General features: G+C 47.8%; 1 protein-coding gene across 5 annotated transcripts in view; it reads left to right on the top strand.

The window, feature by feature from the left end:
• VPS8 (VPS8 subunit of CORVET complex) overlaps positions 1 to 27,621 on the top strand; it is a 175,298-nt gene that overhangs the window by 49,457 nt on the left and 98,220 nt on the right. For 3 of the 5 annotated variants that reach the window (XM_056819884.1, XM_056819883.1, XM_056819882.1), the window contains exons 17-25: positions 92 to 127; positions 882 to 972; positions 1,262 to 1,308; positions 3,865 to 3,954; positions 16,808 to 16,854; positions 20,640 to 20,862; positions 23,692 to 23,781; positions 24,412 to 24,463; positions 25,601 to 25,643. In XM_056819884.1, the coding sequence (XP_056675862.1) occupies positions 92 to 127; positions 882 to 972; positions 1,262 to 1,308; positions 3,865 to 3,954; positions 16,808 to 16,854; positions 20,640 to 20,862; positions 23,692 to 23,781; positions 24,412 to 24,463; positions 25,601 to 25,643 (719 nt within the window). Of the gene's footprint in view, positions 1 to 91; positions 128 to 881; positions 973 to 1,261; positions 1,309 to 3,864; positions 3,955 to 15,734; positions 15,863 to 16,807; positions 16,855 to 17,411; positions 18,103 to 20,639; positions 20,863 to 23,691; positions 23,782 to 24,411; positions 24,464 to 25,600; positions 25,644 to 27,621 lie in introns of those variants that run through there. The other 2 variants (XM_056819885.1, XM_056819886.1) reach the window with 2 other exon arrangements.

Below are 27,621 nucleotides of genomic sequence, written 5' to 3'. Positions count from 1 at the left end.
CAGGCGAGACCATGGGGCATGTGGCCACGTTGGCCCTGGGGAAGGTCACTTCTGGAGCCTGACACGTGTTCTTGTTTCCTCTTATTTCTAGTCTGTTTATGTGATGACTCTGAGGAACTGGAGAGAGGTGAGTTTGAGTTAGATTGAATGAATACAAAGTGAAGAAGTCTACTTCATCCTCTGTCTTTTAAAAATCTTAAAATAAGAGGCATCTTGGGTTCAAATCTGGCCTCAGACCTTTCCTCACTGTGTGACCTTGGGCAAGTCACCTGACTCCCATTGCCTAGTTCTTATCGCTCTTTTCTTCCTCGGAACCTATACTTAGTATGGAAGGTAAGGGTTAAAAAAATAAATAAATGCATAAAAGAATCTTAAGGCAAAAGCATCCATTGAGAAAGCCGTTTGTGTACTTGTTTTCATCATCTCATTTCTTGGGCCTTTTCATGTCCAGGCCAAGTTTACATGGCCGTTGTGCTAGGGAGTTCTTGAAGAAAAATATTTACTTAAGAATAGAAAACGTACATGATTGAAGTCACCTGTGATAATAGTAACTTCAGTTTCTGAAAGAGCCCAGGCCAGGGAACATAGAAACACGAGTCACAGCCTGGCAGTGGATGGAAAACGAGCCAGCTTGGGGGAGTAGACTTGCAATCATGTGGCCCAGCTCCCTCTCCCCTGGCTAGTGTGACCCTGGGCAAGGGTCCCTTGGCCTCCTAGTGGCCCAGAGGGCTTTGAGACTGCATTACAAGAGCTGCCACTCTGCCCACCGCAGCCCTAGCACATCACCGTGCAGGGAAATCAGGGGAAACAGAAGGTAGCCCCTAGCCTGGACCCTGGGGATCACCCAGAGTGATCCGGCTTCTCCTCTTCATCCGTTGCAGAGAGTGGATCACCTCCTGAAACAAGAGTGTCTGACTGAGGCCCTGTCCCTAGCATGGTCTTTCCATGAAGGAAAAGCCAAAGCCGTCGTGGGTGAGTCTCCCTATGCCCAGCTCCTTTGGGGGGCATCCCTCTGAGCATCAAGGGTGTCAGGGCAGGAATGTGCCCCTTTCTGGTCATGCTCTCTGGGAGGAGTTGATGGCAGACGTAATTCAAGAAAATGTCCCTTTTCCAGTCTTTTCATTGGAAATAAGAACAGAAACAGGCCTCTCTCTGGAGGCTGGCTTTTACTTTTGAAGGCCAGGCCGAGTTGGAACGTCCTGGCACCAGCTCAGGACAGCAGGTTCGGCTTCCTTGTCACACTGAGTCTGTTTCTCCGCAGGCTTGTCAGGGGATGCCAGTAAGCGGAAGGCTGTTGTCGCTGATCGGGTGAGTTTTCTGTGGAGACCCTAATGGGAGAGGCTGACATTGGCGGGGCCTTGCTTTGCTGCCCCAGGGTTACTCTCGACAGGGAGGGCGGGTATTCGCTTTCGTTTTCCACACTTCCAGCTTTTGTCCATCAGCGGCCACTTCCTGGGAAATCCAGTCAGAGGGGAGCGCTGGCTCTGGGATCCTTGGAGCTCTCCCCTCACTGTCCGCTCTCTAACCCTCGGCTTGGAGAAGTGAGCCCTGACCTTGGAGGAGAACTAAGAGATGTCCAAAGAAAACTGCTATCACTTAGGAACAAATGGATCCAGCCTGACTCCCGGAGTAGTCCCAAAGTTCCCAGAAGACCTTTCTTTCCCCCGCCCCCATCCTCTCTCTGGTGAAGATTCAGATGAACAGTGAAGTGACCAAAGAGTCCCTATGAGGGAGGAAAAAGGAATCACGCATAACTTCAACACAGTGTTGCCTTGGTCTGGAGAGAGCTGGATTAGCTCATGGTTTGGAGATGAATAGATGATCCTAGAATTAGAGCTGGGAAGGACCCTCCCCACTCCTTTGACAGATGGCCTGGGGCAAGTGCCTGGCCCAGCCGTACACAGCTAGAACTAGGAAGTGTTCCCCACAGAATTCGAACCCAGTCAATTCTTCCTGCCTCCAGGTCCAATACTCTGACTTCTATCCCATTGCCTATCTAAGTTTTCTTAGAAATGTCAGCTAATTGCATGCATGTGTATGTGTCCCTGAGTGCATGCATATAAGCATGTTCACATATGTGTGTGAATGCATGAGTGTGTGTGTTTGGGGCAATGGGAGGATGGATTCTGAGATGGCAGTGTAGCCAGTGGAACAGCGTCCTTCCTGAATTTGGGCTCCAGTTAGAGTAGGTGAGGCAGAGTCAACCAGCCCCTGGCCTCGGAGCTTGTGTTCGAATGGGAGCGATAATGCATACACGATAAGTAACGAGCAGATGAAGGGAACTCCAGAAGGGAAGAAAGGGAAAATGGCCTCTGCATTCCCTTCCCATGTACATTTTAGTTGCCAGTCTCTTTTAAGCTGTCGAGACCCCCCTATCATCTGACCACTTTGGTAAGAGGTAACACGTATCAGAAGAAGGAGAGCAGGCCCGACTGGGAGCGCACGTCTGCGTTGGAGTTGGGGGCTTCACACCACAGGTTATTCAGTGGCTCGAAGCCTTCTCATGGGAAAGGGTCCAAAGAAGGAATGGTGGGAGACGTGGTCTCCGGCTGGTCCCTGCCTCCTGAGTGGTCCCTTTGGACCCTTACTAAAGCTCCACGGGCTTTGCTTTCCCCACTCTCTAGGGAGCATTTCTCAGATTAAGTTTGCACATCAGAACTACCTAGATTGAGGGACAGTGAAATGGGATGAACAAGTAAGCATTTAGGACGTAGCATTAGCATTCACTCTTGCTGATAGTCAGGTTGGGGTTCATCCCTGTGAGTCAAGTACATGGAAGAAAGCGTTGGATCTCTTTGGTGAACTTGGAATCAGAGAAAGACTCGTAGACTTGGGCAGGACCTCAGCTGCCATCAAGACAACTGGGAGTTATCAGAGGGCCAAGATGTAGGCTGGAACCCTGCCACCCAATGATCCTGCTCGTTCTGGGCCGGGCTGAGTTCTGGGCATGCAGAGAAGGCGTGAGCACAGCGCCTGCCCCCAGGAACGTATGTCCCGATGGGAGAGACAGTCTTGACAAGAGAGCTACACGTCTTTTCCCAGGCAAGCCACAGCCTCTCTGAACCTCAGCTTCCTCATTGGCCAAATGATGCCGTTTGGATTACATGATCTCCAAGGTCCCAGCCAGGCCTGCTCTCTCTTCTGATACATGGGTTACTTCTCACCAAAGTAGTTCTTCCAGATGTGGCCTAGTCCAACCATTCATCCGTTGCAGCAGAGATCCCTTAGAGAAGGATCCCCCAACCAGGGCTCAGATGCTGCCAGTGACAAGGGCCTCAGAGAAGAGGGGGAGGGGAGGGGGGTACTGGCAGTAACAGTAACGATGGTGATGACAGTGATGATCACTCCATTAACGATGATGGCAACGACGATGACGGTGATGACAGTGATAATGATAACTATGATGATGGTGGTGATGGTGATAACGACAATGATGATCCTGATAACAACGATGGTGATGACAATAATGATAATGATGATGGCGGTGATGACAGTGATAATGATAACTATGATGGTGGTTGTGATGGTGATAACGACAATGATGATCCTGATAACAACGATGGTGATGACAATAATGATAATGATGATGGCGGTGATGACAGTGATAATGATAACTATGATGGTGGTTGTGATGGTGATAACGACAATGATGATCCTGATAACAGCGACGGTGATGACGATAATGATAACTATGATGGCGGTGGTAGTGATGGCGATGATGACGGCAGGGGACAATTAGGACAGTTAAGATAAAAATGATAACGATAAGTGACAGTGATGACAGTGCTGATGGCAACTACTCCTGTTTACTTTGTGCTTTCATTCTCTGCAAGATTGTTTGATGTTGATAATGTTTCTTTGCAGATGGTTGAAATACTCTTCCACTGTGCAGACCGGGCTCTGAAAAAATGCCCAGACCAGGGTAAAATCCAGGTGATGGAGCAGCATTTTCAGGTGTGTTTGAATGTACTCTTTCCTTTGTTTCTTTTCCTGTGAACAAGAAAGAGCATTTTTCAGCATGTCGTATTTTGGGGACAGCTCTTTCCACATTCTAGTTTGTAAGCATATTCTCCAGATAGGATGCTTTTTGCTACGGATGTTTTTAGGCCTGATATTTTTTATTATAAACTCCTCTGTTTTCCTTGCTTCCCCTTGGAAACAAGTGAGCAGAATATTGTGGGCTTTGATCACCGTGCTACTTTTCACTGAGAGGGAAAGGTGCTCATGAGGCATCAGAAGGTCTCTGGGGCTTTGTGTACATTTGGGAGGGGCAGGAGTTCAGGTTCATGAAGAAGAGGCTTGAGAGTTGCCAATTAGAATTCTCAGAACATCACGGATTGGCAGCAGGGGGTGTTGGGGAGGGGAGAAGCTTTGAAGGCCAACTTCCCAGGATCCCCTTTTACTTGGGAGCAGAGAGAATAGCTGTTTCCCAGAGAATCTGTGGTGACTTGGTCAGTCCCCTGAAGATCCATGCTGGACTGGGAATTGTACTTGACATTCCACAGTGTTTTTCCTTTTACTTATGTGCTGGGGGAAAATACATAATGGATTTTTGTTTACATGGGGAAAATTCAGTTGAGGGGCAGGGAAGATCCTACCCAGCACCCCCTGATGTTAGCATGTGCCACTATTGCATGTACCTCACATGGCATGGGTTCTCATCGATTGGATCACCAACAGTTTGCCCAGGAAAAGTTGGCCCCAAGAAGGTCATGATGGCAGTGGGATCCCAGGCTGCATAGGAAGGGCAGGGGTGGGGTTCACTTCTTCCCCACACACAAAGTCAGAGCCCTGGGAGCAGTGAGAGAGGTGTCAGCACCCCATTGTAAAGGCCTGGTGGCCCCCTGATAATCACAGCTTAAACATGGAGGGAGCTATGACAGGGATCTGGAGGGGACATAACCACTGGTTTTCCTGTTTGGAGTCAGTCATTTATAGCTGCCACAACTACAGCTTACTCTTCCTACCAGGGGAAAAGAGTCCTCTCTCTTGAGATCAGCTTGCTTAGTCTTAGGACAAGAGAGAATGTCTAAGAAAGGGGGCAGGTGGGAAAATAAAAGCCAAGGGAAGGTCTTGGAGGAAGGTGAGGGAAGGAGGGTCAGGAGGAATCAGGGAAGTGGAAGGTTATGGCAGAGGGCCAGGTTCTTCAGCAGACTGTAGGCCAGTGTAAAAATGGGTATAAATGGGTGAGAGCTATAGATCTACAAGTCAGAATAACAGACATTTGTTAAGCCAGTGTCTGTGCTCAGCCGTGGGCATCGAGACAAAAAACAAAAGAACCCCAAACACAAGAGGAAGTCCCTGCCCTTGAGGAGCTTCCCTGCTCTCTTGAAGTATAAGCACAGAGTAGTAAAGAGGAGAGTCAGCCACTGTGGGGCTGCGGGGGAGAGGGATCAGGAGAGTTCATGGAGGAGGCATTGTAGCTGTGCTTCCAAGGGTTCCAGGGACTCCAAGAGGCAGAGTGGAGAAGAGAGTACTCCAGGCGTGGGGGACAGCCAGCACAAAAATTCCTGCCCTGTATGTGAGGAACAGCAAGAAGCCCAGTGTGGTGGGACTGCCGAGGAGAAGGAGGAAGTGAGGTCAGACACGTAGGATGGGCAGTGGGGAGTGGGCGGTGGAGTGTCCAAGCACTAGGAGTCAGCAGAGCTTATGGACTAAGCAGCAGCAGGGCCATCAGACACCGAAGGGATGCTGACCTTGAATAAGGCGATTAGGGGGCCACCATGGCTGCCCAGGGAGAAGCAGAATTAAGGTGATATCTGAGAGCAGACACACAGGGTGTGGTGGAGATAGAAATGATGAGAGATTTGGCTGCCAGAGGGCCTCTAGGTGGCTCAGGGGAAAGAAGAAGCCTGGATGGGAGATCCTGGGTTCCAATTTGGCCGCAGACCTTTCCTAACTATATAACCCTGAGCAAATCACTTAGTCCCAATTGTCTAATCCTTACCACTCTTCTGCCTTGGAACCAATACACAGTATTGATTCTAAGACAGAAAGTAAGAGTTTAAAAAAGATTTGGAAACAAAGAAGTTGAGAGTAACATCAGGGTCCAGAACCTGGGTGACTGGAAGGATGGCAGTTCTTCAACAGAAATAGAGGGGGCAGACAAGTGGCTTAGTGGATAGAGAGCCAGGCCTGAAGTCAGGAGGTCCTGGGTTCAAATGCGGCCTTAGACACTTCCTGATTGTGTGACCCTGAACAAGTCACTTGACCCCCATTGCCTAGCCCTTACTGCTCTTCTGCCTTGGAGCCAATACACAGTATCTATTCTAAGACAGAAGGTGAGGGGTTAAAAATAATGATTAGATAACCAATTTCTAGTGGACCCATTTAGCTTGGGTGTGTGGTTTCCTCTAGTGCTTTACAGCACCTGGAGAAGGTAGCTGGTAGGACTGATGAAGATTTGGGGTTTGGCTAAGATTGAGGGCCAGTAAGGCAAGTGAGAGGTTCCGATGAGATCAGATACGCTACCATGTCAAGTCCTTTGCAAACTCAAAGCACCCTAAAGGCTAACCATGATTAGCATTAGAGGCCAAGGCAGCTTGAGCTGGTCAACATCAGAGAGGGAAGTGAAGCTGGAGCAGGGAGTCCTGAGGGGCAAACAGATCGAGGTCCTCGTGGAGCAAAGGATAGACTGGGGGGGGGGGGGAGGGTCCTGGGAGAGACGGGATGGGAGATGATTGTGATCTGATAGAAGAATTGCAGAGGCTTTGACTCCGGAAGTGTAGATGCTGCTGGGTGATGGGGAGATCAAGGCAAGCACCATCCCCGTGGATAGCTGAGGCGGTGGAAGAGAATTGGCTAAGTGTTTGTCCCCAGCCCTGGTGCTGCCAGAGGGCACAGAACCCTCATCTGTAAAATGGGAATCACAACAGCACCCACCTCGTACAACTGTGGTGAAAATCAAATGAGACAATAACCATAAATGGCATAGTGGACAGTGGCAGAATAAACGCTTGTTTCCTTCACTCTGACCATGTGTCAGGGAAGTTATCCAGGGTGAGGTCCCCTGAGATGCTCGAGCACTGATGAGAAGTTAATCCCAGGGCTGGGGAGTCCCTGCTTTATCCTCCATAGATTAAGCATCTCCCCAGATGACTCCCAAGCTCAGGATAGGAAATCAGTCCTGGTAGGTCATTGGCTGGGAGTAGGAACATGGCCTTTGGCCATTTCCCCTGCAGAGGGCGCTCGCTCCTCACCTTGTGCTGGCCCAGCCCTTTGTCTTGTCATGGCGGGCTTTGGGGGAGGAGAAAGGGTTTCTCGAGTTTGCTTTCAGCTTCTTGACTGAGCTTTGTTGCCCTGGGAAGTGACTGTTGTCAGTGTCCTTTGGCTTTGGGGCCGTTTCCCTGTTGTCCCTCTCTGGCCTTTTTAAAAATAAGATACTTGAATAGCCACAGGACCAAAGAAGGACTCAGCTGGACAGTCCCTGCCATGCCAGTCAGCCCCCTGAGAAGAGGGAAAGGAAATAAGGGAGGCAGAGTGTGTTCTGGAGGAAGAAAGGCAGAGGCAGCAGGGTACCATGGAAAGAATGTTGGCCTTGGAGTTGACCCAGACCCGGGCTTGAATCCCATCTCTGAGAATATTCTGGGTACCAAGCTTAACGGAGCTACATATCTCCCCTGTGGGTTCCATGTACCCTCTAGCACCAACCTTGCCCCTGGCACTGTGGGTTCCATGTACCCTCTAGCACCAACCTTGCCCCTGGCACTGTGGGGCTCATGTGCCCTCTAGCACCAACCTTGCCCCTGGCACTGTGGGTTCCATGTACCCTCTAGCACCAACCTTGCCCCTGGCACTGTGGGGCTCATGTGCCCTCTAGCACCAACCTTGCCCCTGGCACTGTGGGGCTCATGTGCCCTCTAGCACCAACCTTGCCCCTGGCACTGTGGGGCTCATGTGCCCTCTAGCACCAACCTTGCCCCTGGCACTGTGGGGCTCATGTGCCCTCTAGCACCAACCTTGCCCCTGGCACTGTGGGTTCCATGTACCCTCTAGCACCAACCTTGCCCCTGGCACTGTGGGGCTCATGTGCCCTCTAGCACCAACCTTGCCCCTGGCACTGTGGGTTCCATGTGCCCTCTAGCACCAACCTTGCCCCTGGCACTGTGGGGCTCATGTGCCCTCTAGCACCAACCTTGCCCCTGGCACTGTGGGGCTCATGTGCCCTCTAGCACCAACCTTGCCCCTGGCACTGTGGGGCTCATGTGCTCTCTAGCACAGCTTCACCAGGCCTTGGGTTTGCCCGTACAGTAAGGTGCTACACAGGCCTGCAGTCACTATTCAGGTGTCTTAATGATTGCTTTTTCCTTCAGCTCAGTTACCAGGGGCGGCTCACTAAGTAGGGCAGTTGGGAGCATCACATTCAGAAATGGAGGGGATGTAAAACCAAATGACGATGAGTTTTAAAAGCAAGGAATTCTGGGGAGCGATGCCCAGTCCCTCTGGCTACGGACCCAAACTCATTTGTCTCCCATGCTCTTACCCTCCCTTCTTGCATAGCTTGGTTCCATTCCCTCTTAAAGCTCTTTGTTCTCCTTTTAACCCCATCTTTCCCAGTTATATAGAAAGAGCCATTCTCCTTGAGAGAAGGCGGCCAGATGGCAGGCAGTAGCTCTGCAATGTCTGATATTTGCTGATGCTAAAAAGAAGGTTCTTCAGAAAAACGCAAAGCCACAATAGAATGTGAACTCTTAGGGTTAAATTCAGTGCGTGTTTGTCTGTGAGGTGACAGTGTTCTTGCTGATGGTGATCACCCCTGCCATAATGGAGCTGCTGCTCTTTAGGGCAAGGGAGACCCCTTGTGTAGAACGCTGAGGACACTTTAATTCTTTCATTTGGGGGATCAGGGCAGGCTCCCCAGAGGAGGTGGTGCCAAAGGGAGACCGGAAGGAAGAGAAGGCTCCCCAAAGGCAGAGACAAGGAGATGTGTGCCAGGCAGGAGGGATGTTCAGTATGTCAAGTTCCCAGACCAGCAAATCATCAGACTAGGCTAGACTGAAAACTGTGGGCAAGGAAACTCTGTAAGTAATGCTTGAATTGCAGAGCCGGATTCTGAGGGCCTTTGATACCAGGCTCAGGAATTATTCTTCTATCCCAGAGGCAGGAGGGAGACCTTGGAAAGCCTTGAGCAGAAAGGAGATGTGTCCAACCTCAAGCCCAAGAAGGAGCCATAAAAATGAGCTGGAAAGAGGAGACTAGAAGCAGGAGCTTTTTGAATATAGTCCAGACAAAAGAGGATGAGGCTAGTATGGAGAGGGTAGCTCTGGGAGTGGGGAGAAGGGGATGCACTCTAGAGATCATGTAGGGCTAGAAATGGCCTTGGGCACCCCCTCATTTTCCAGATCAGGGTTCTGAGGCTCAGGGAAAGGGCATCTCTTATGTGATCCAGGCTGGATTGAACCCAGGCCATTGGCTGCAGATTCAACCCTCTTTCTGCCTTCCTCCAGTGAATTTAAGAATGAGTCACATTGACTGAAACAACATTTTTAAGGATTGCAAAGTGCCTTTGCCCAAGCACCATTGGGAGGCAGCTAGCACAAGCATTATGCTCCTCATTTATACATGAAGCAACTGAGGCTCCAGGCAAGCTTAAGTGACTTTCCCAGGGCCCCCTTTGCCAGTAGATGATTAAAATCAGGACTCAGAGGCTAACTGCCTGGAGAGGATTCTGTGGAGGGAGATTTGGTCAGATCTGGCAGATGATCAGGTCCAGAGGGTAAAAGAAAATGAAGAACCAGGCACAGTCGCAGTGTGTGAGAGAGATAACCAGGTAAATGCTGCTGCCCTCAATGGAAGCACAAGTCCCAAGGATGGACAGCTCCACTGTGGACAGTTAAATTAAAGCCATCTAGTAACCATTCAGAAACCTAGGCCTAGAGTCCAGGAGAGAGATTAGGGAAAGATTTCTTGTCCTTCCCACAATCATGTTCTTAAATAAACAGGATGACAGAGGAAACCATTTCTATGGAAATAGGGATGTACTTTTTCCTCCATCCAAGTTCATGACCCCAAGTTTAATCCTAGGATTAAAGCTATAATCTGTGGAGAGAGGACAGACTTTAGAAGATACCCGAATAGTAATGGTAACAGAGTTCATGGAAGCAAATGAAATCACAGAGGAAAAAAAGGGGGCCAGGACAGAGCCTTGGGGGGCCAGTGCTTAGGGAGTGGACAGAGGACAAAGAAATGGTCAACACTTAGGATGAATGTTCAGGCAGGTTGGGAAAGGACTATGGTTTTGCAAGTGGGCCACTTGTTGGTACCCTTAGAGTCCAGTCTCTGTGGAATGAATGGTAGAATTCAGGCTGCCCTACAAGGAGCTGAGAAGTGAGTGGAAGATAAAGAAATGAAGGCAGGGAGGGGAGATGCTTCTCTCTAGGAGCTTGGTAATGGAAGAAAGGGAGAGAAAAAAAGTGGATCACAAAAAGTGGATGATGGGCAGGCAGGGGGCGAGGAGAGGATGAAGGGTTTTTAGGATGAGGGAGACCTGGGTATGTGTTTAGTCAGCAAGGAAGGAAAAAACACTAAAGATGGAAGCAGGAGAGAGAATAATGCATGAGGGCAAGCCAGATCACCTGACTCATTATTCTTGAGTGACTGAGAACACTCTGAATTAGTCCATTAAACAGTAGGCACTTTAAGTACAGAAAAGGTACTAAGGTCTTGTTTGGGCCATTTCAAAAATGCTTCCTATTTTAGTTAACACCATTCTGGAAGAAATGGTTTTCAAGGAGCTCTGTGCCAGCCATAGCAGATATGTATGTGCCAGGCAGGCAGGCAGGCGCCAGAGGGGAACAAAGTCGGAGTCGGGAGCTCCATCCGAGGCCCTGGCAACAGAGACAGAGCAGGTGTGGAAGGAGGGGAGGGTCTGGCTCTCAATCCTACCCTCTTGGCTTCTTCCTAAGAACTTGTTAAAGGCTGGTTTCTGGTTTCTCCCAGGAGGAGACAGGCCATTTCTATTAAGAATTCCAGGCACAATGTTTAAATCCACAGTTTCCATTCACCTTGTCCTCTTTGGATACATATAAGAGAAGTAATGATAGCTTTCCTCCAGAAAGCTCAAACATCTGGCCATCTGTGCTCCCACAAATCCTCACCCTGTTCTACTATGAGGCAAGAGCAGAGGGGGGACCCCCAGGCTGAGCGCCTCCCTTCAGACCTGCTAGCCTCATCTTCAGCCACATAGGTCACTGGTGGACTTGACCTGGGAACCAAGGACTCTCAGCATCGTGTCCTTTCAGCAGGGCTTTTCTCTTCCTGGCAGATACCAGAGACCTGCTTATCTTCTTCCATTCAGGCATCAGGAAATCAAAAAATCTACCTGAGCTGTTTCTCATCTTCCAAGCTTTAGGTAACTAAGAAAAGGATCCATAGTTACATCAGGTATTGGCTAGCATTTCTAATTATGTGAAGAAATTATTTTTGAAGTATGCTAAGAAATTTAACTCAATTCAATCAGCGTGTATTAATCTCCTACAACAATCAATCCAGGTGCTTTTAGGCATCGAGGATAGAAAGACCAAAAGTAAACAGCCCTCATGGACCTTACTTTGGCTTAACTTAGTTTAACCATCTTCCATTTGGTTGGACTCCTAAGAGTTGAGGAGGGATAAGAATTAAGCGGCAACATTTCATTCCTCAGGGGGAGGTCATTGCAGGAGAGAACTGGGAAGGTTTCTAGACAAGCAAGTGAATTTCTGTGCCTCCAGTCCAAAAAGTAGGTCAGATCCCCTGGGGGACGAGATCTGAATAGAACAGGAAGGGGAAAGCTAAGACTGGAACCTTGGAAAATCCAAGTTTTTGGAATCAAGGATTTAGCAGACCTAGGGAGGATGTCTGAACTCAGAGAGAGTAAGAACTGTTTAGGAATATTAAACACATTAAACCTTTTTCTCAAATAGTATATCTTTTGGAGGTGACTCGGTTAGATAGAGATCTAGGCCTAGAAAAAGGGGGTCCTGGGTTCAAATTTGACCTCAGACACTTCTGACCTGTGTGATGCCAGGCACGTCATTTAACCCCTATTGCCTAGTCCTTACAAACACAGTATTATTCTAAGACAGTAGATAAGGGTTGGTTTTTTTTTTAATGTGCATTTTTTTTTTTTAGTAACTCAGCTAATAGTTGGCTTTTAAAAAATGTGTTTATTGATATCTTCTGTTTCTTCCGTCATCATGGTTATCTGATATATCCTTCTCCTTTTACCTCCCAAGGAGCCATCCCAGATAACAAAAAGTATTTTTTAAGGAGGAAAAAAAATCTATCCAACTGATCTATTGAAAAAGTCTGCAAACGTGTGCTACATGTAATGCCCATGCAGAGGGGTAGATGGGGGTATCCTCTCATATCTCTTCATTCAAGTTGTATTTGATCTTTGTAGTTTTATATTGCTCACTTTTAACTTCTTGGGTTTGGTTGTACTTTCCATTTACATTGTTGTAGTCACTGTGTATGCTGTTTTCTTGGCTCTGCTGATTTCAGTCTGTATCAGCTCACATAGCTCTTTCCAGGCTTCTCTGTCTCCATCATATACATCATTTCTCAGAGCACAGGAATATTCCGTTACATTCAGAGACCAGTTTGTTTAGCCATTCCCCAGTTGATGAGCATTGACTTTGTTTCCAATTCTTTGCTCTCCACAAGAGTGTTGCTATCAGTATTTTGGCATATCTATGCTGTTGAAAGAGAGCTGGTGTCAGAATCAGACAGACCTGAGTTCAAGTCTGCCTCTAATACCCATTGTATTACCGGGGCAAAGGTACATAACTTCTTGGGGCCCTGAGCAATTCTCTTAAGACTAAGATTTAGAAGTATTTCCAGCAACATCTATGGGAGATATTTCTACCCTGGGAGCTCCCTACACTGATGCCATTGCATATCTGGACCTCTATAGTTCTGGAGAGGGTGCTGGATTTGGCTGACTCGTCCTCCTTACCCTCCATTCTATGTGTGGACAGAGAACTGAGGCCCTCATCTCTTCTTTTTTCCCCCTCTCCTTTGAATCTTTTCATTATCTCTTGTTGATGGCATTCAACCCACTCAGTCATAGCCTCTCTCTCCTGAGTGCTAGCTTTGTAGCTTCACAAATTCAACTTGGCCAAAGTGGAATTCGAGATCTTCCTTCCACAATGAAAATGTCCCTGCTCCCTAACTTCTTTGTTTCTATTGAAAGTGTTACGACACATCCAGTCTTTCAGGCTTGCCTCTTAGAGTTCTGGCTGACCTTCTAGAATCACACAAGTACCTCCTTTCCACAAGAGCCTTTCCAGGCCCACCCAGCTGCTGTTGCCCTTAAAAATGACCCATTCGCTCTACTTTTATGTACTTTGAACTTATTTACATATATAAGTGTTGTTTGCCTTGTAATATCTTTAGATCAAAATAGCCTTAAGAAACAAGGATAAGGGGGCAGCTAGGTGGCTCAGTGGATAGAGAGCCAGGCTTACCACTCTTTTGCTTTGGAACCAATACACAGTATTGATTCATTTTTTGCCTTTGTGTCCTAGTGCTTCGTACATGGTAGGAACTTTATAAAAATGCTTTATGATGGATTGATCAATTGCCCTAGGAGTAGGATGACTGCGGTTCCAACCAAATGACTGCTGTGATTTTACCCAAGACCTCCCTGAATCCTGGTTTCTCCATTGCTTTCCCTACCTGCTATATGGAGCTTTTATGATGATCTGACAGGGAAGGCCTGAAAAACCGTAAAGCAGCATTCACACAGAGATTGTCATCACGCAGCTTGTGTCCTAAAGAATGATATTCCATAAACTAGGATTTGAGTAGGCGCCAATTTGTTCCAACTCATTCCCCTATCCTCTGGGGGGCGACGGGAAAAATCATAACAAATATCACTGAGCTGATGGGAGTTCGAGTGTGTTTGTTTTTATTATTTTGATCATCTTTCCTCCTCCTCATTCTTATGTGCTCACATTGGCATTTCTCTATTCTTTACCCCTGAGCCCAGAGCAAAGTTTATGGATGCTTCAATATACACAAGAAAATGGGAAATCCAATGGGATCACTCCAAATCAAAGCATGAAAATCAAATCCACCTACTTTTTTTTAAAAGACCATTATTGTCTATCTTAGAGCCAGTACTATGTATTGTTTCTAAAACAGAAGAGTGGTCAGGGCTAGGCCAGGGTTACACAGCCAGGAAGTGTCTGTGGCCAGATTTGAATACAGGACCTCCTTCTCCAGGCCTACTGAGCTACCTAGCTACTTCTCTCATCCCCATTTACTAGCCCTAATGCAAGTGATCCTGAGCCTTTGGCTTCTGATGGATCCCTAGTTGTTTTCATGTGGTCTTCCCTATTAAAGTGTGAGTTTCTTGAAGATAGGGATTCTTTTTGCCTTTTTTTTTTTGGTATCCCTAGCACATTGCCTGATACACATGGTGAGCCCTTAATAAATGCTGTGTGATTTCAGGACTTCCATGAACCACTCCTTGTAATAGCCCCCAAAGCTACATATCAACCTTCAACCTTTGCTGACCCCAGTCTTGGGTCTCTCAGCATCTATGCAACAAGGCTGCTCCGACTCAGTAGGTCCAAACAGAACCCATTGTCTTTTCCCCTTAAGTGACCCATGGAGGACAAGGTCATCACCATTCTTTCAGCCCCCCAGACCCATCACCTGCTGCCATTCTTGACTCTACTCTCTCACCCTCCCATATGCAGTCTGGTGCTAAGTGTTGGTCTTCCTCTCTCCCTCCAGGCCTCCCATATCCATCCCCCTTCCCTCTCCTCATTCTGGAAGAACTCTTGTTCAGGTCGTCACCACCCCTTTGCTGGACCTTTGAGATCGCCTCCAAAGTAGCCATCCTGCATCCATTCTTCCCTCTTTCCCACCCACCCTCCTTCAGCTGCTAAATTTTTTTCCTAGAAGGCAGGGGTAAGCTTGGCCCTCCCCTTCAGCAGCGCACTCTGCCTTTAACGAGAACCAGAGTTCTACATTCTACCAACTGCCCATTCCTGTCTGTCTCTTAAAGACAGACGGATGCCCTGTCTCTCTGGACCATTGCCCATGCCTCCCCTTCTCATATTCTGCCCACCAGCCCAGCTGGCCTCTTTGCCATTCCTCCTACATTCCATTTCGAGTCCTCTGGCTTTCCATGTGTGCCATGTGTGCCTCCCTCCATGGCTCAGCTAGAGGACCACTTCCTTTACAGGCCTTTCCTGTGTTCCCCTCCACCCCTTCCCAGTCACCATTATTGTGCGTATCCTGAATTTAGCTCTCTGTGAACATGCAGCCTCTCGTAGACTGTGAGCTCCTTGAGGACATAGACTCGGGTGTTTGTGTCCCCAGAGCCTAGCAGGTAGTTTAATACCTTCTTGTTTGATTGCTTGTGAGTTGGGTTAAGGTTCTGAGTGAATCGTGAAATATGGTAGATCTTGTCGAGATGAGCTGTCCACTCTAGTGCAGGGCGGGGAGGGTCAAGCTCTAACCCTGCTGGGAAGGTGCCAAAGCCTTGTCTCCAGAGAAGGCAGCAGAGAGCCAGGGAATCCCAGGGTGAAAGCTGAATGGCCTAAGAACTTCCGTCCTTAGGTTTCCATCAGCGGGACCTCCCCAAATTCAAAGAGGTTCAGCCTGGTAGCAAGAGAGCTGGACTTGGAGTCAGGGGAATGTGGCTTTATGACCTGCCCACGAGCAGAGGAAACAGTGGCAGTGGGGCTCTACTAATGCCCATAGAACCTTCCTCACAGGGTTGTGGGGAGGAGTCACTGGCATCCTGGGTGTGCATCACTCTGTGGGCCTTTGGGCCTTCAGGGACAGTTACTAGCAGCAGTAATAAAAGGCAGGAGGAAGCGGATGGTAAAGAGTGACAACTATGGCTTGAAAGGAGATGATGCCTCAGGTAAATTGTGAGTGAGGGATCAGGAAACAACTACCTGGAGTGGATTATGGGAGTGTCCCCTAACCCACAGATAATCTGGCCTTGTGTCTAGAGCCTTCTCTTCTCCCTAGCCCAGGAGCCTTGAGGTTTGGGGTCACACGGCTAGGAAGTGGCTTGGCTTTCAATCCCCTGAGCTACCTCACTGCCCCAAGGTTTCATTTCTGATCCCTCTTCCCTCCCCACACCACCAAGAAGAGTTTATGGAGGAGCCAGAGCCATCTATACCCTACCAATGTCCAAAATGTCCTGATCCCAAACAACTAGGAGCTGGCATTTCCCCAGCTAAATAGATGTAGTCAGAGCCATCCTGATGACCCCAGTGATGCATCTGGCATTGACTACACTTGGCACCACAAGACCCCTTGTAGCCCATCATGCCCCTGGTGCCCTCCTCAAGCTTGCCTCAGCCCTAACCTTCTAGTGAAAGGACATTTCTCAGGTTCATTATGCTTTGGAGTGGGGAGGAGGGCTCTGCTCTCCTTCCCTCTGAGCTGCTGTCAGAGTGGAGTATTAAGTGTGGTTTTGGAAGGGATCTTGGCCATGGAGTCCTCCTTTCAGAAATGGGGAAACTGAGAGCAAAGAAGGGAAACTGGCTCAACTGGGATCATATACCTAAGGAAGTTTTTGAAGCAGGATTTGAACTTGTCTCCTTACCTTCCCATTGCAAAGTCCCGCTCACAGCTGCTTCCTGGCACCTTCACATGGCACTGAAGGACCAGGCAACGTTTCCAGAAGTGGCAGATTACTACTGCTGCTCCCCTCCTTCATCCCTTTAAAAGATGGTAGAGGGGGCAGGCCTCCTCCTGGGACACCGGACAGTGCGTCTACACTGGGGTGCACCTTCACCCTCTACTAGTCTCACTGGGGGGTGGGCCATCTGATGTGTTCTCTCTGGTCCCTTTGCAGGACACGGTGCCCGTCATCGTGGATTATTGCCTTCGGCTGGAGCGCAGGTAAGGAACCACAGGCCCAACCTGTACCCCCTGGGAAGGTCTCTAAAGGTCTCTGGTTTGAGTCGTTTCTGTCCATTCAGCAGATACAAATAACTACCCAAAACTGACTTGTCATTCCTCGGGGGCATCCAGAGAGCCCACCAGAACAGCCCCCACCCCCTTTCCATCGGATTCCTGTCCTGGGTGCCCTGTACAGCCAGTTTTGCACAACCAGCTCACTGGAGGAGAAAACCTGCATCTCTTCATAGAATCTAATTTGAATGAATCCCCCTTGGCAAGGGCTTGATGCCACTTAAGTGCACCATCATGCCAAGGCTCCTGCATTGATCCTTCTCCGCCTCCCCTGCAGCACCTCACACATACGTATCCAGGAATAGTGCTTGGGCCTGGGGCTTCACAGACAAAAGCAAACAGTCCCTGTCCACCAGGGGGCTTATAGTCTCCTGGGAGCAATAACTCCCACAGCTCAGTCTGTCTAAAATATGTTCAGGGAGCATCTTCCTGGCCTCAAACCATGGACAGCATCACCTGTAATCCCAGGTGCCCAGACGAGGGCTCTGGATTTGAAGGCAAAAGGCTGGCATTCTGATAATTGGTGTAGGTTGTATGACCTTGACCAAGTCACATACACACACACACACAGGCATTTCCTCTATGTAAATGATAAAAAGCAGCCTTTCCAGCCCCGAGGCTAGAATTCCATGAAGTCACAATCAGAGCCAAGTTCTAACTGCCCAGCTCTGGAAGTCAAGGCAGGCTCTGGGGTATCTCGGCCCTAAGAAGTCCTTTGGGGAAAGTGTGCTCTCCCTTTGGTTGTCCATTCGGTAATCCTTTGGAGATCTCAGCCAGCCAGAGAGCAGATCTGAAGCCCTCACTCTGTGCCAGGCACTGAGGATACCAAGGAAGACAAAAAACAGCCCCTGTCCTCAAGGAGCTCCATTCCATTTGGGGAGGCCACAGGCAAACAGCAGTGTACATGCCAGAGAGATGGGAGAGAATCTGAGGAAAGGCCCCAGCAGCAGGCGTGCAAAGACTCCCTGGAAACCTTACCGGTTTGGCAAGGGCAGAATGAAGGTTTCTCACCCTCCATCCCTGCCCACTGTGAAATGGCTCTGGCCCTTGGCCCCAGAAGAACGCAGGGCTCCATGCGTCGTGGCATCCAGTGTGGCCAGTGACCAGGCAGAAGGTCCAGGCTGCCTGCTATTTCCACAGAGCTCTATCGCCAGTTGGCACGTTGGCTCAGTCTAGGTATGAAGAGGGAAGCAGCTTGGTCTTTAACCAACCACTTCTCCTTTGCCCCCTTTTACTTCTTACCACACATCCTTTTAGTGACAGCCAAGAATATAGAAACCGAGTGTCCATACTCTTCCTTTCCATTGTGAGCCCCATAGGGCAAGGAAAGCATTGGTTTTCTTGTGGATCTCACTCTTCAGAGAGGCCTGGCCATGGAAACTTTTCAGTTCAGCTCTTTTCATGAACCAGCTCTGGGACAGGGCAATGAGACATTTTGGTTCAAAGCGTGTCCCTTATTTTTATAATTTGGTCTCACTCCTAACTCCTCCTTCCTTCAGGGGCAGTTGGGTGACTCCATGGATTGAGAGCCAGGTCTAGAGATAGGAGTCCTGGGTTCAAATCTGGCCTTAGGCATTTCCCAGCTGTGTGACCTTGGGCAAGTCACTTAAGCCCCATTGCCTATCTCTGACCACTCTTCTGCCTTAGAATGGATACTTATTATCAATTCTAAAACAGATGGTAAGGGTTAAAAAAAAAAAGACAGTACAAAATCCATCTTTCTATTAAGGGTGCTGGATGGGGGGTTGTCAGTTCAGAGGAGAAAATGCCTCCAGGCTTTCTACAGAGAATTAAATGATTTATCATATTAAATATAGAACATGGGTTCAGAGCCACAGACTTAATTATGTTAAAACTGTTTTAGGAGTTTGCCTGACCCATGATCAATATTAATAAACACCATCCTCCAGCCTGTTTCTTAAAGCCCTAGGCTCTGTAGATGTGGCCTCTGCCCCTAGGCAGAAATAGTTACCACTTACAGGCTGCTCTGAGCCATCCTCCTTCCAGGGACTCCCCTCAAATGTGAGACTGTGTGAAGGCAGAATCCAGCCTCGGGCCCGAGCCAGTGGGCACCAACATTGCTGGGGCGGTGGGCTCTGGCTTGCTGCCAGCCTTCCCTCTTCCTTGATGCCATGACTGGCATAGGTGTAGGGACGATCATTTCTTCCTATTCTAGGATGGCACAGTGGATAGAACAGCAGGCCTGGAATCAAGAAGATTCCTATTCCTGAGTTCAAACCTGGCCTCAGACATTTACTATCTGTGTGACCCTGGGCAAGTCATTTTACTCTGTCAGTCTCAATTTCCTAATCTGTAAAATGAGCTGGAAAAGGAAATGGCCAACTAGCCGCATGACCCTGGGAAAGCCACTTTACCCTGTTCGCCTCAGTTTCCCCATCTATAAAATGAGCTCGGGAAGGAAATGACCAACCATTGCAGTATATTTGCCAACAAAACCCAGATGGGCTCATGACGAGTTGAACAGGCCTGACAACACTTACTACAGAGTCCTATTCCACACTGCGCTTCTTGGGTAATCTCAGGATTCGTGTCTTAACCCCTCTCTAGATGGCCCACCCCATGAGAGCAGGAGCTGCATCCCCCTAACCTTTCTATCTTCCCCAGGACATATCTCAGGACTCTGGACCCAGCAGGGACTAAATAACTTGGCCCAGTCCATGCCTGCTCCACTGGCTTTCTTTCCAGAGCGTTGCTAACTCGTGTACCTGTCACCTCCACATGCCAGAGCTTGGCCGTTTCCCTCGCACTCTCTACCTGGCTGAGCTCACTTTGAGAGGGGTCAACATCGCCAGTGGAGAGGGTTAGCGGAACAAGGCCTGGCGGGGGTTGGGTGAGGGGGGTGGCCCGCCCCTCAGACCCCCCAGAAAGACAATCCTTGCCAGACCCCACAGGGGTTGGGTCTGATTGTCTGGTGCACAGCCCTGAGGTATCAGATCAGATAAACAGCATTCTGCAGTCGGCTCGGCTGGGCGCCACGGGAGGAAGCTGGGAGAGATGGTCCAAATAGGAGGGTCTGGGGTTTGGGTTTTGTTTCTTTTGAACCCACAAGTGTTAAACCAACTGGGTGTTCCCAGCACACTCAGAATGATGGGAAAAGGGGCCTTGGAATTACTTGTATCCTTTTTTCTCTTCCTTCTTTATTATAGCATTGAACATCTAAAGCAAGAGAAGCCCAGGATTCCTACTTGTCTTTGCCCACCAAGATGTGCTTTTATTTCTCACCAAGGTGCCCTCTGGGGTTGCCTTCTTTTCCTCCGCTTTCTGAATCTCTCTTGCTTCCCCAGGGCGCTGCGCTCACTGCTAAAAGATGCCATTATCTTGCCCAGCTCATTTTTCCCAACATGCTTTTCAAGCCCAGAGCGAACCAGTCCAGCATTCCCTTTCTATTTCTGGCTGCTCATTACTCTTAGGGTTCCTCCTCACACCCCCAGCCCAGTTAATGTTTAAGCCTTAGGCTCCTTATCTTGCCAGGGTGGGCTGAGAACCAATTTGGAGAGAGCATTTTGATGACAAAATAAACTATCAGAGAAAGTTCACCATTAAATGTGAAGCCGGGGGGGCATTGGGGCCGAGCCTTAAGGAAGCTCGGGCTTCCCCGATGGCTCAGGAGGGGAAATGGCCGGGCAGAGGCAGAGAGCCACCGTCAATGACTTGCCTTGCTGAAATTCACCAGTGCTTCTCCTTTGTCCCAGGGATCTTCTGTTTAGCCAGATGTACGACAGGTTCAGTGAGAACTCGGTGGCCAAGGGGGTCTTCTTGGAGTGCCTCGAGCCTTACATTTTAAGTGACCAGCTGGTGGGGATCACAGCCCAGGTGATGAAAGACCTGCTCGTTCACTTCCAAGATAAAAAGTTGATGGAAAACGTAGAGACCCTCATTGTGCACATGGATATCACCAGCCTGGACATACAGCAGGTGAGTTCACAAACCGAAAACCCCCCAACGTAGACAGGGACCCAACAGGACCGGCCAATGCCATAAATACCTGCTACTGGGGAACAGAGCCTGGACTGCAGAAAAGCCGGTGGTAGGCTCTGCCCTCAGGGGCCAACACTGTGCCCGGAGTATAGGAGGAACACCAGGAAGTAAATACAGGAGAAGCAGAGATGCACTAACAGTCTGGGGACAGAGAGAGAAGCCTTCATGTAGGAGGCGGCACCTGAACTGAGCCTTGAGGGAAGCCAAGAACCAGTTAGTTGAACCGAGTAGAGGCTGCATTCTGTCACAAGGGACAGCCTGGGCCTGGACACCCAGATGAGATGGCTGAGGTCAGGGAAGAGCAAGTAGACCAGTCAGACCAGAACCTGTGGAACAGCAAAGGGAATTGTGGGAAGTACGTCTGGAAAAATGGTCTGGAGCCAGCGTGGGGACAGCTTGAGATGCCAGAGGGGTCAGTATTTTATCCAGAGGCAATATGGCCTTCACTTCTCAATCAGGACAGTGACTCAACCAGGAGGAAAGGGGAAGCAGAGTCCACACAATGGCAGTTGAGGGAAAGTGAAGAGTGAAGCCCCAGAGATGGGAAGAGCCCTTGCTGTAGGATTTTAGGATTGGTGAGGCCTGAGCATGTTCATAGGCAAAAGAAGGAAACCTCTCACTAATGAGATATTGGAGCTGATGGAGCCAGAGGGGGAAAGCTCCCCAAGGGAGAGGGAGAGGAAGGGATCAGGGCCGAGTTGAGGAGTGGCCTTAGAATTTCAGGGAACTTCTCTGCTGGGCATGGAGATGAGGAGAAGATGGGGATGAGGCAGAAAGGCTAGAGATGTTGGCATGGTGAGGCGAGGGAGCTCTGGAAAGGCAAAGATCACTTTCTCTGCAGAGAGGATGTTTGGGAGGCCTTTGGACAGAGTCAGCATCCCCTGCCTGGGGCCTGATCCTGTCCCTTCTTTCTCGGTAACCTCTCTTACACACATCCCTTTCTCTCCTCTAACCCCTCCCAGGCTGGTACAGGCCCTTGTGCCCCTCTTCAGAGGCTCTGGTTGGTCTCTCCACATCTTGTCTCCCCATTCCACTGTCAAGCGACTTTCCCAAAGCCCACATCACCCCCTGCTCAGCTCCCTGCTAGGTGTGGGAGGAAGCCTTGGCCCCTGTGGTTATCACTGAAGCCTCTCCACCATCTGGCTCCTTCCCACCACTTGGACTTTTGCGCCTCTCTTTCTCCACCTATACAGAGCAGCTTCCAGCTCTGGCCTTTGGTCTTTTAACATCCTCCACTGGCTGCTGTCGGGGTTCACTTCACATGCTTCCTTCTCCTGCCCGTGAGCTGATTACCGTGTGGCTCATGTTCATGTGGATTCATGGAGTGTCAGCTCCTTGGGCTGGGGCCAGCTGGGCCTTTCTCTGCCTCATGGGGGCTGGCACACAGCACATCATAAATGCTTGCTGGTTGATGTAAATCTTGAAATTTCTCAGACTTGTGAATGTTAAAAATTTCCACATTGAGGAATCCTCCATTGTAACAAATTCCCTACTGGAAACATTCCCCATTTTGACTGTGAGAACTCGCCAGGATCAGAAATGGGAGGACCTCTACTCCACCCGTACTTAAGACTGCTTTAGGGGAGAAAACTCCTTGTTATGGGAGGACCCCTACTCCACCAGTATTTAAGACTGCTTTAGGGGAGAAAACTCCTTGCTAAACAATGAAAGTACTTGGACCCATGCTCATAATAAGGCAAGGAGTTCTTTGAGCCAGGCCTGTTTTTAGAATTGATACAATGGGATGCTAGGTACCTAAAAGGGTCTCTTAATGAGATTAGTCGACTCAGCTGTGTTTTCTCTGGTTCAGACTTACTGAGGGGATTAGTTGACTTAGCTGGAATTCAGATGGGCTGTCTTTTAGAAAACATCTACGGTGATTGGTAGATGGAAGAACTTAGGGGAGGTGACATAGGAAAAAAAACCCTATATAAGAAAAGGTATCTCTTGAGCAAGGGGAGGCTTGGAGATCCTTGGAGGCTTGGAGATAGGTCCTTGGACAACAATCCTTTTGGAGAAAGCTCTTATGAGGATCGCTTGGGAAGAATCTCTTGAGAGAGGCTCTGGAGAAGGGAAGCTCTTGGAGGACAATCTCTAAGGAGGTCTCGCTGGAGCTCCTCTGAGGGGACTCTGTCCCTCTGGAGGCTCTGGAGAGAGGCCCTTTGAAACAGTCTCTGGCTGGATCTCTCTTTGAGGAGGACTCTGACTGGAACTCTCTCTGGTGAAGTCAGCTGAGATGGAGCTGGCCTGGTGTCCCTAAAATCCTTGTTTAGACAGACCTTGTGGTGAGTGATAAAAGACTGACTGACTGATCTCTCTCTTAAGACTCAGGTCTAGGCCATGTTGGCTTAAGGCCCTTCATACTTATTTCTTTTCTCTCTCTCTCTCTCTCTCTTTCTTTGATTACTCATTGTATTATTAATTAAATCTCTATAAAACCCAGTTGACTTGGATATTTAAATAACTGGGAATATTTCCCTGGCGACCACCTTATATTTGATTTAAAAACCAAGACACTGTAGTGAAACATATTTTCTGTGGTCACAATTTACTCACCCTCTCTTATATCTATCACAATTCATATCTTCCACCATTTTAACTCACTACAGTTTACAACATCAACCATTTTAATTATTACAGTTTATGGCACCAACTATTTTAATTATAACATCGAGTTCCTTTCTCTTTGGAGCAGCCGTCTCCCACCTGATGTCTCTGGCCTGGTCACTGTGTCCTCAGTCCAGGGTAATCTGCTCCCTTCTGCAGGTTGTTCTCATGTGCTGGGAAAATCGCCTCTACGATGCCATGATCTACGTCTACAACAGGGGCATGAATGAATTCATCAGTCCCATGGAGGTGAGCCTGCTGGGCCCCTCACCCCCTGCTTAATGGGGTCATTGCTTGGGTATTTTCTAGTGGGTTTTGAAGATTGTCCTTTGCTTTCTTCCAAACCTTGGACCATTCACATGGGTTGAGCTTGGGATTTCCAGTGATCCTTTAGTCCCATGCCTCCATCAGTTAGCCTTTCTTTCCCATTTGAATAAGCAGATAATTCAGAGATTTCAAAGTCACTCTTGTCTCAGTGATTCTTACAAGCCATCTTTCCCTTTGTGAAAGGTGGTGATGGCCAGACAGCTAGGTTGCTCAGTGGATAGAGAACCAGGCCTAGAGATGGAAGTTTCTGGGTTCTAATGTAGCCTCATCCGCTTCCTAGCTGTGTGACCCTAGACAAGTCACTTAGCCCCAGTTGCCTGGCCTTTGCCCTTCTGTCTTAGAATTGATACTTGGACAGAAGGTAAAGGTTTTAAAAAGTGTTTCCTTGTCAGTGGCCCTGAAAGGACTGGTCTTTGGATCCAGGGCCTTGGCTATCTGCCAGCCCCCAGTGCTGTCCCTCGGGGGTTGGGGGGGGGGGTAGGGCCAGGGGCAGGGTCTCAATTTACCCTTTACCTTCTGAAATCACTCTGCTTGTGTCCATTTTAAATGCAGAAACTTTTCAAGGTCATTGCCCCTCCTCTAAGTGCCGGGAAGTCTCTGACAGGTAAATAGTATCCAGTGGTAGCTTGGGGGACAACCATTTTCATCTGGGCTTAGAGGAAAATGGCAAATAGAAGGGGAGACAGAAGGATATTTTCCCCCCCAGATTCCCAGAGCCCCAGAAGAGGAAGGGGGAAGGAAGGGAGCTGAGGAGGCAGAATGGTGGGAGATGGAACAAGCACCCAAGATGAGACCGAGGGCTTCTGGGAAAGGCTCAACAGTCAGCACACACAGGAACTGAGGGGTTTGAGCCAGGGGGTCAGTAGTGAGCACAACATGATATAGTAGAGGATGTGACGGTTGAGATGTTGCACATATAAAGAAGCTGAGCCAGAAGTGTTGCACCCTGCCCAAGTAGATGGAGAGAATTAGCAATAAATTCAGGACTAGAAGCCACTGCTTCTCTGACCCCTCGTTCCTGCTCCTGATTTATCATCGGGTTCTCCTAGTCAGTGAAGTAGGCTTGGAAAGAGGCCTTAGAAAGCCTCTTTTCACCCCTTCTTCACTCAAATATCCTGGGAGTCAGCCTCTAGTCAGTCATCTCACAGGAGAAAGAACTTGCTGCCCATTTTGTAGATTTCTCAGTGATGAACAAAAAAAAATTTGCCTCTGCTCCCTGAGACCAGCCGGAGTAAATGGGAGGCTTTGGGCTCACATGAAGACAGCCAGAAGTCCTCCGAGGCCAGGATTCCTGTAGCTTATTGGCCACTCAGGTCGTCCAGCCAGCTACCACTTAATAGCCCATGGACGCTTCCATTCATTCCACCTGCCATAGCTCTAAGGCCTTGCTAATGGCAAAGTCATCCCACTACCCCATTGGCACACATCTTCTGCATAGCCCTGGAAACTGCCTGGACTAATGGGAGCCTTTTCACAGAAATTCCCAGCTCCAAAGCCATAATTGCCCCAGTAGCGCTCTGGGCACAGGAAGTACCCAACAGTAAGGCCCAGCCTTAAGGCATTCCCCCCTTGGGTACCCTAAGAGCACCTCTAGCTCCCTCCCTACCCCAGAGAGAATTACAAATATTATATATATATATAATAGAATGTTTTACATAGTATAACATTTATAATCTAATGTTTTTTTAATGTATATACATATGTATAATCTGTAATATACAATTTTTTTTTTCTGTTGCAGATGAGCAGGTTATTATGGGCAACAAGCTTCTTGTCTACATAAGGTAAATGCAAGTACACATCCCTGACACCTTCTCTGGGTGCTCCTGGTTGTGTCCTCTCCCTGACCAAGGCAATGAAGCTAGACTGAGTCTTTAGGTTGCTTTTTGGATCTAGGAGTCACTTCAGAAGCTTTCTATGCCAACACCTCCATTTTTCTAAAATAAAATTATTTAATTAATTTAGAATATTTTACCATGATTCCATGATTCATGTGCTTTCCCTCCTGTCCCCCCTCCCTCTTCCTGGAACCAATGAGCAGTTCCACTGGGTTTTACATGTTTCATTGATCAATACCTATTTCCATATTATTTCAATTTGCAATAGAGTGATCATTTAAAATCAACATCCCCAATCAAATCCCCATTGAACCATGCGATAAATCATATGTTTTTCTTCTGCGTTTCTGCTCCCACAGTTCTTTCTCTGAATGTGAATAGTTTCTTTTTCATAAGTTCCTCAGAATTGTCCTGGGTCATTGCATTGCTGCCAGTAGAGAAGTTCTTTACATTTGATTGTACTACAATGTATCTGTCTCTGTTTACAATGTTCTCCTGGTTCTGCTCCTCTCACTCTGCATCAATTCCTGGAAGTTGTTTTAGTCTCCATGGAATCCCTCCAGTTCATTATTCCTTTGAGCACAATAGTATTCCATCACCATCAGACACCACAATTTGCTTAGACATTCCTCAATCGAGAGACACCCCCTCATTTTCCAGTTTTTTTTCACCACAAAGAGTGAAGCTATGAATAGTTTTGTACACATATTTTTCCTTATTATCTCTTTGGGGTACAAACCCAGCAGTGTTATGACTGGATCAAAGGGCAGGCAGTCTTTTAGTGACCTTTGGGCTTAGTTCCAAATTGCCTTCCAGAATGGTTGGATCAATTCACAACTCACTAGGAATGCATTAATGTCCCAATTTTGCCACATCCCCTCCAACATTCATTATTCTCCTTTGCTGTCAAGTTAGCCAATCTCCTAAGTGTGAAGTGATTCCTCAGTTATTTTGATTTGCATTTCTCTGATTATAAGAGATTTTAGAACACTTTTTCATGTGCTTATTAGTAGTTTTGATTTCTTTATCTGAAAATTGCCTATTCGTGTCCCTTGCCCATTTATCGATTGGGGAATGGCTTGATTTTTTTGTACAATTGATTTAGCTCTTTATAAATTTGAGTAATTAGACCTTGTCAGAGGTTTTTGTTACAAAGATTTTTTCCCAATTTGTTGCTTCCCTTCTAATTTTGATTGCATTGGTTTTGTTTGTACTAAAACTTTTTTAATTTAATGTAACCAAAATTATTTATTTTGCATTTTGTAATTTTTTTCTAACTCTTGCTTGATCATAAAATCTTTACTTTCCCAAAGATCTAACATGTATACTATTCTGTGTTCACCTAGTTTACTTATTGTTTCCTTCTTTATATTCAAATCATTCACCCATTCTGAGTTTTATCTTGGTGTAGGATGTGAGATGTTGATCTAAACCCAATCTCTCCCATACTGTTTTCCAATTTTCCCAGCAGTTTTTGTCAAATAGTGGGTTTTTGTCCCCAAAACTGGGATCTTTGGGTTTATCATAGACTGTCCTGCTGAGGTCACTTACCCCAAGTCTATTCCACTGATCCTCCCTTTTGTCTCTTAGCCAGTATCATATTGTTTTGATGATCACTGCTTTATAGTACAGTTTAAGATCTGGTACTGCAAGGCCTCCTTCCTTCACTTCTTTTTTCATTATATCCCTTGATATTCTTGATCCTTTATTCTTCCAGATGAACTTTGTTATAATTTTTTTCTAATTCAATAAAAAAAATTTCTTGGTAATTTGATAGGTATGGCACTGAATAAATAAATAAGTTTGGGTAGGATTGTCATTTTGTATTATGTTAGCTCGTCCTACCCATGAGCAATTAATGTTTTTCCAGTTATTTAGATCTAGTTTTAATTGTGTGGAAAGTGTTCTGTAATCGTGTTCATAT

The sequence above is a fragment of the Monodelphis domestica genome, chromosome 2 (assembly GCF_027887165.1).
Source record: "Monodelphis domestica isolate mMonDom1 chromosome 2, mMonDom1.pri, whole genome shotgun sequence".
Taxonomy (NCBI): Eukaryota; Metazoa; Chordata; class Mammalia; order Didelphimorphia; family Didelphidae; genus Monodelphis; species Monodelphis domestica.
The sequence above is the reverse complement of the archived record's forward strand: the minus strand, read 5'-3'. Positions and strand labels throughout refer to the sequence as shown.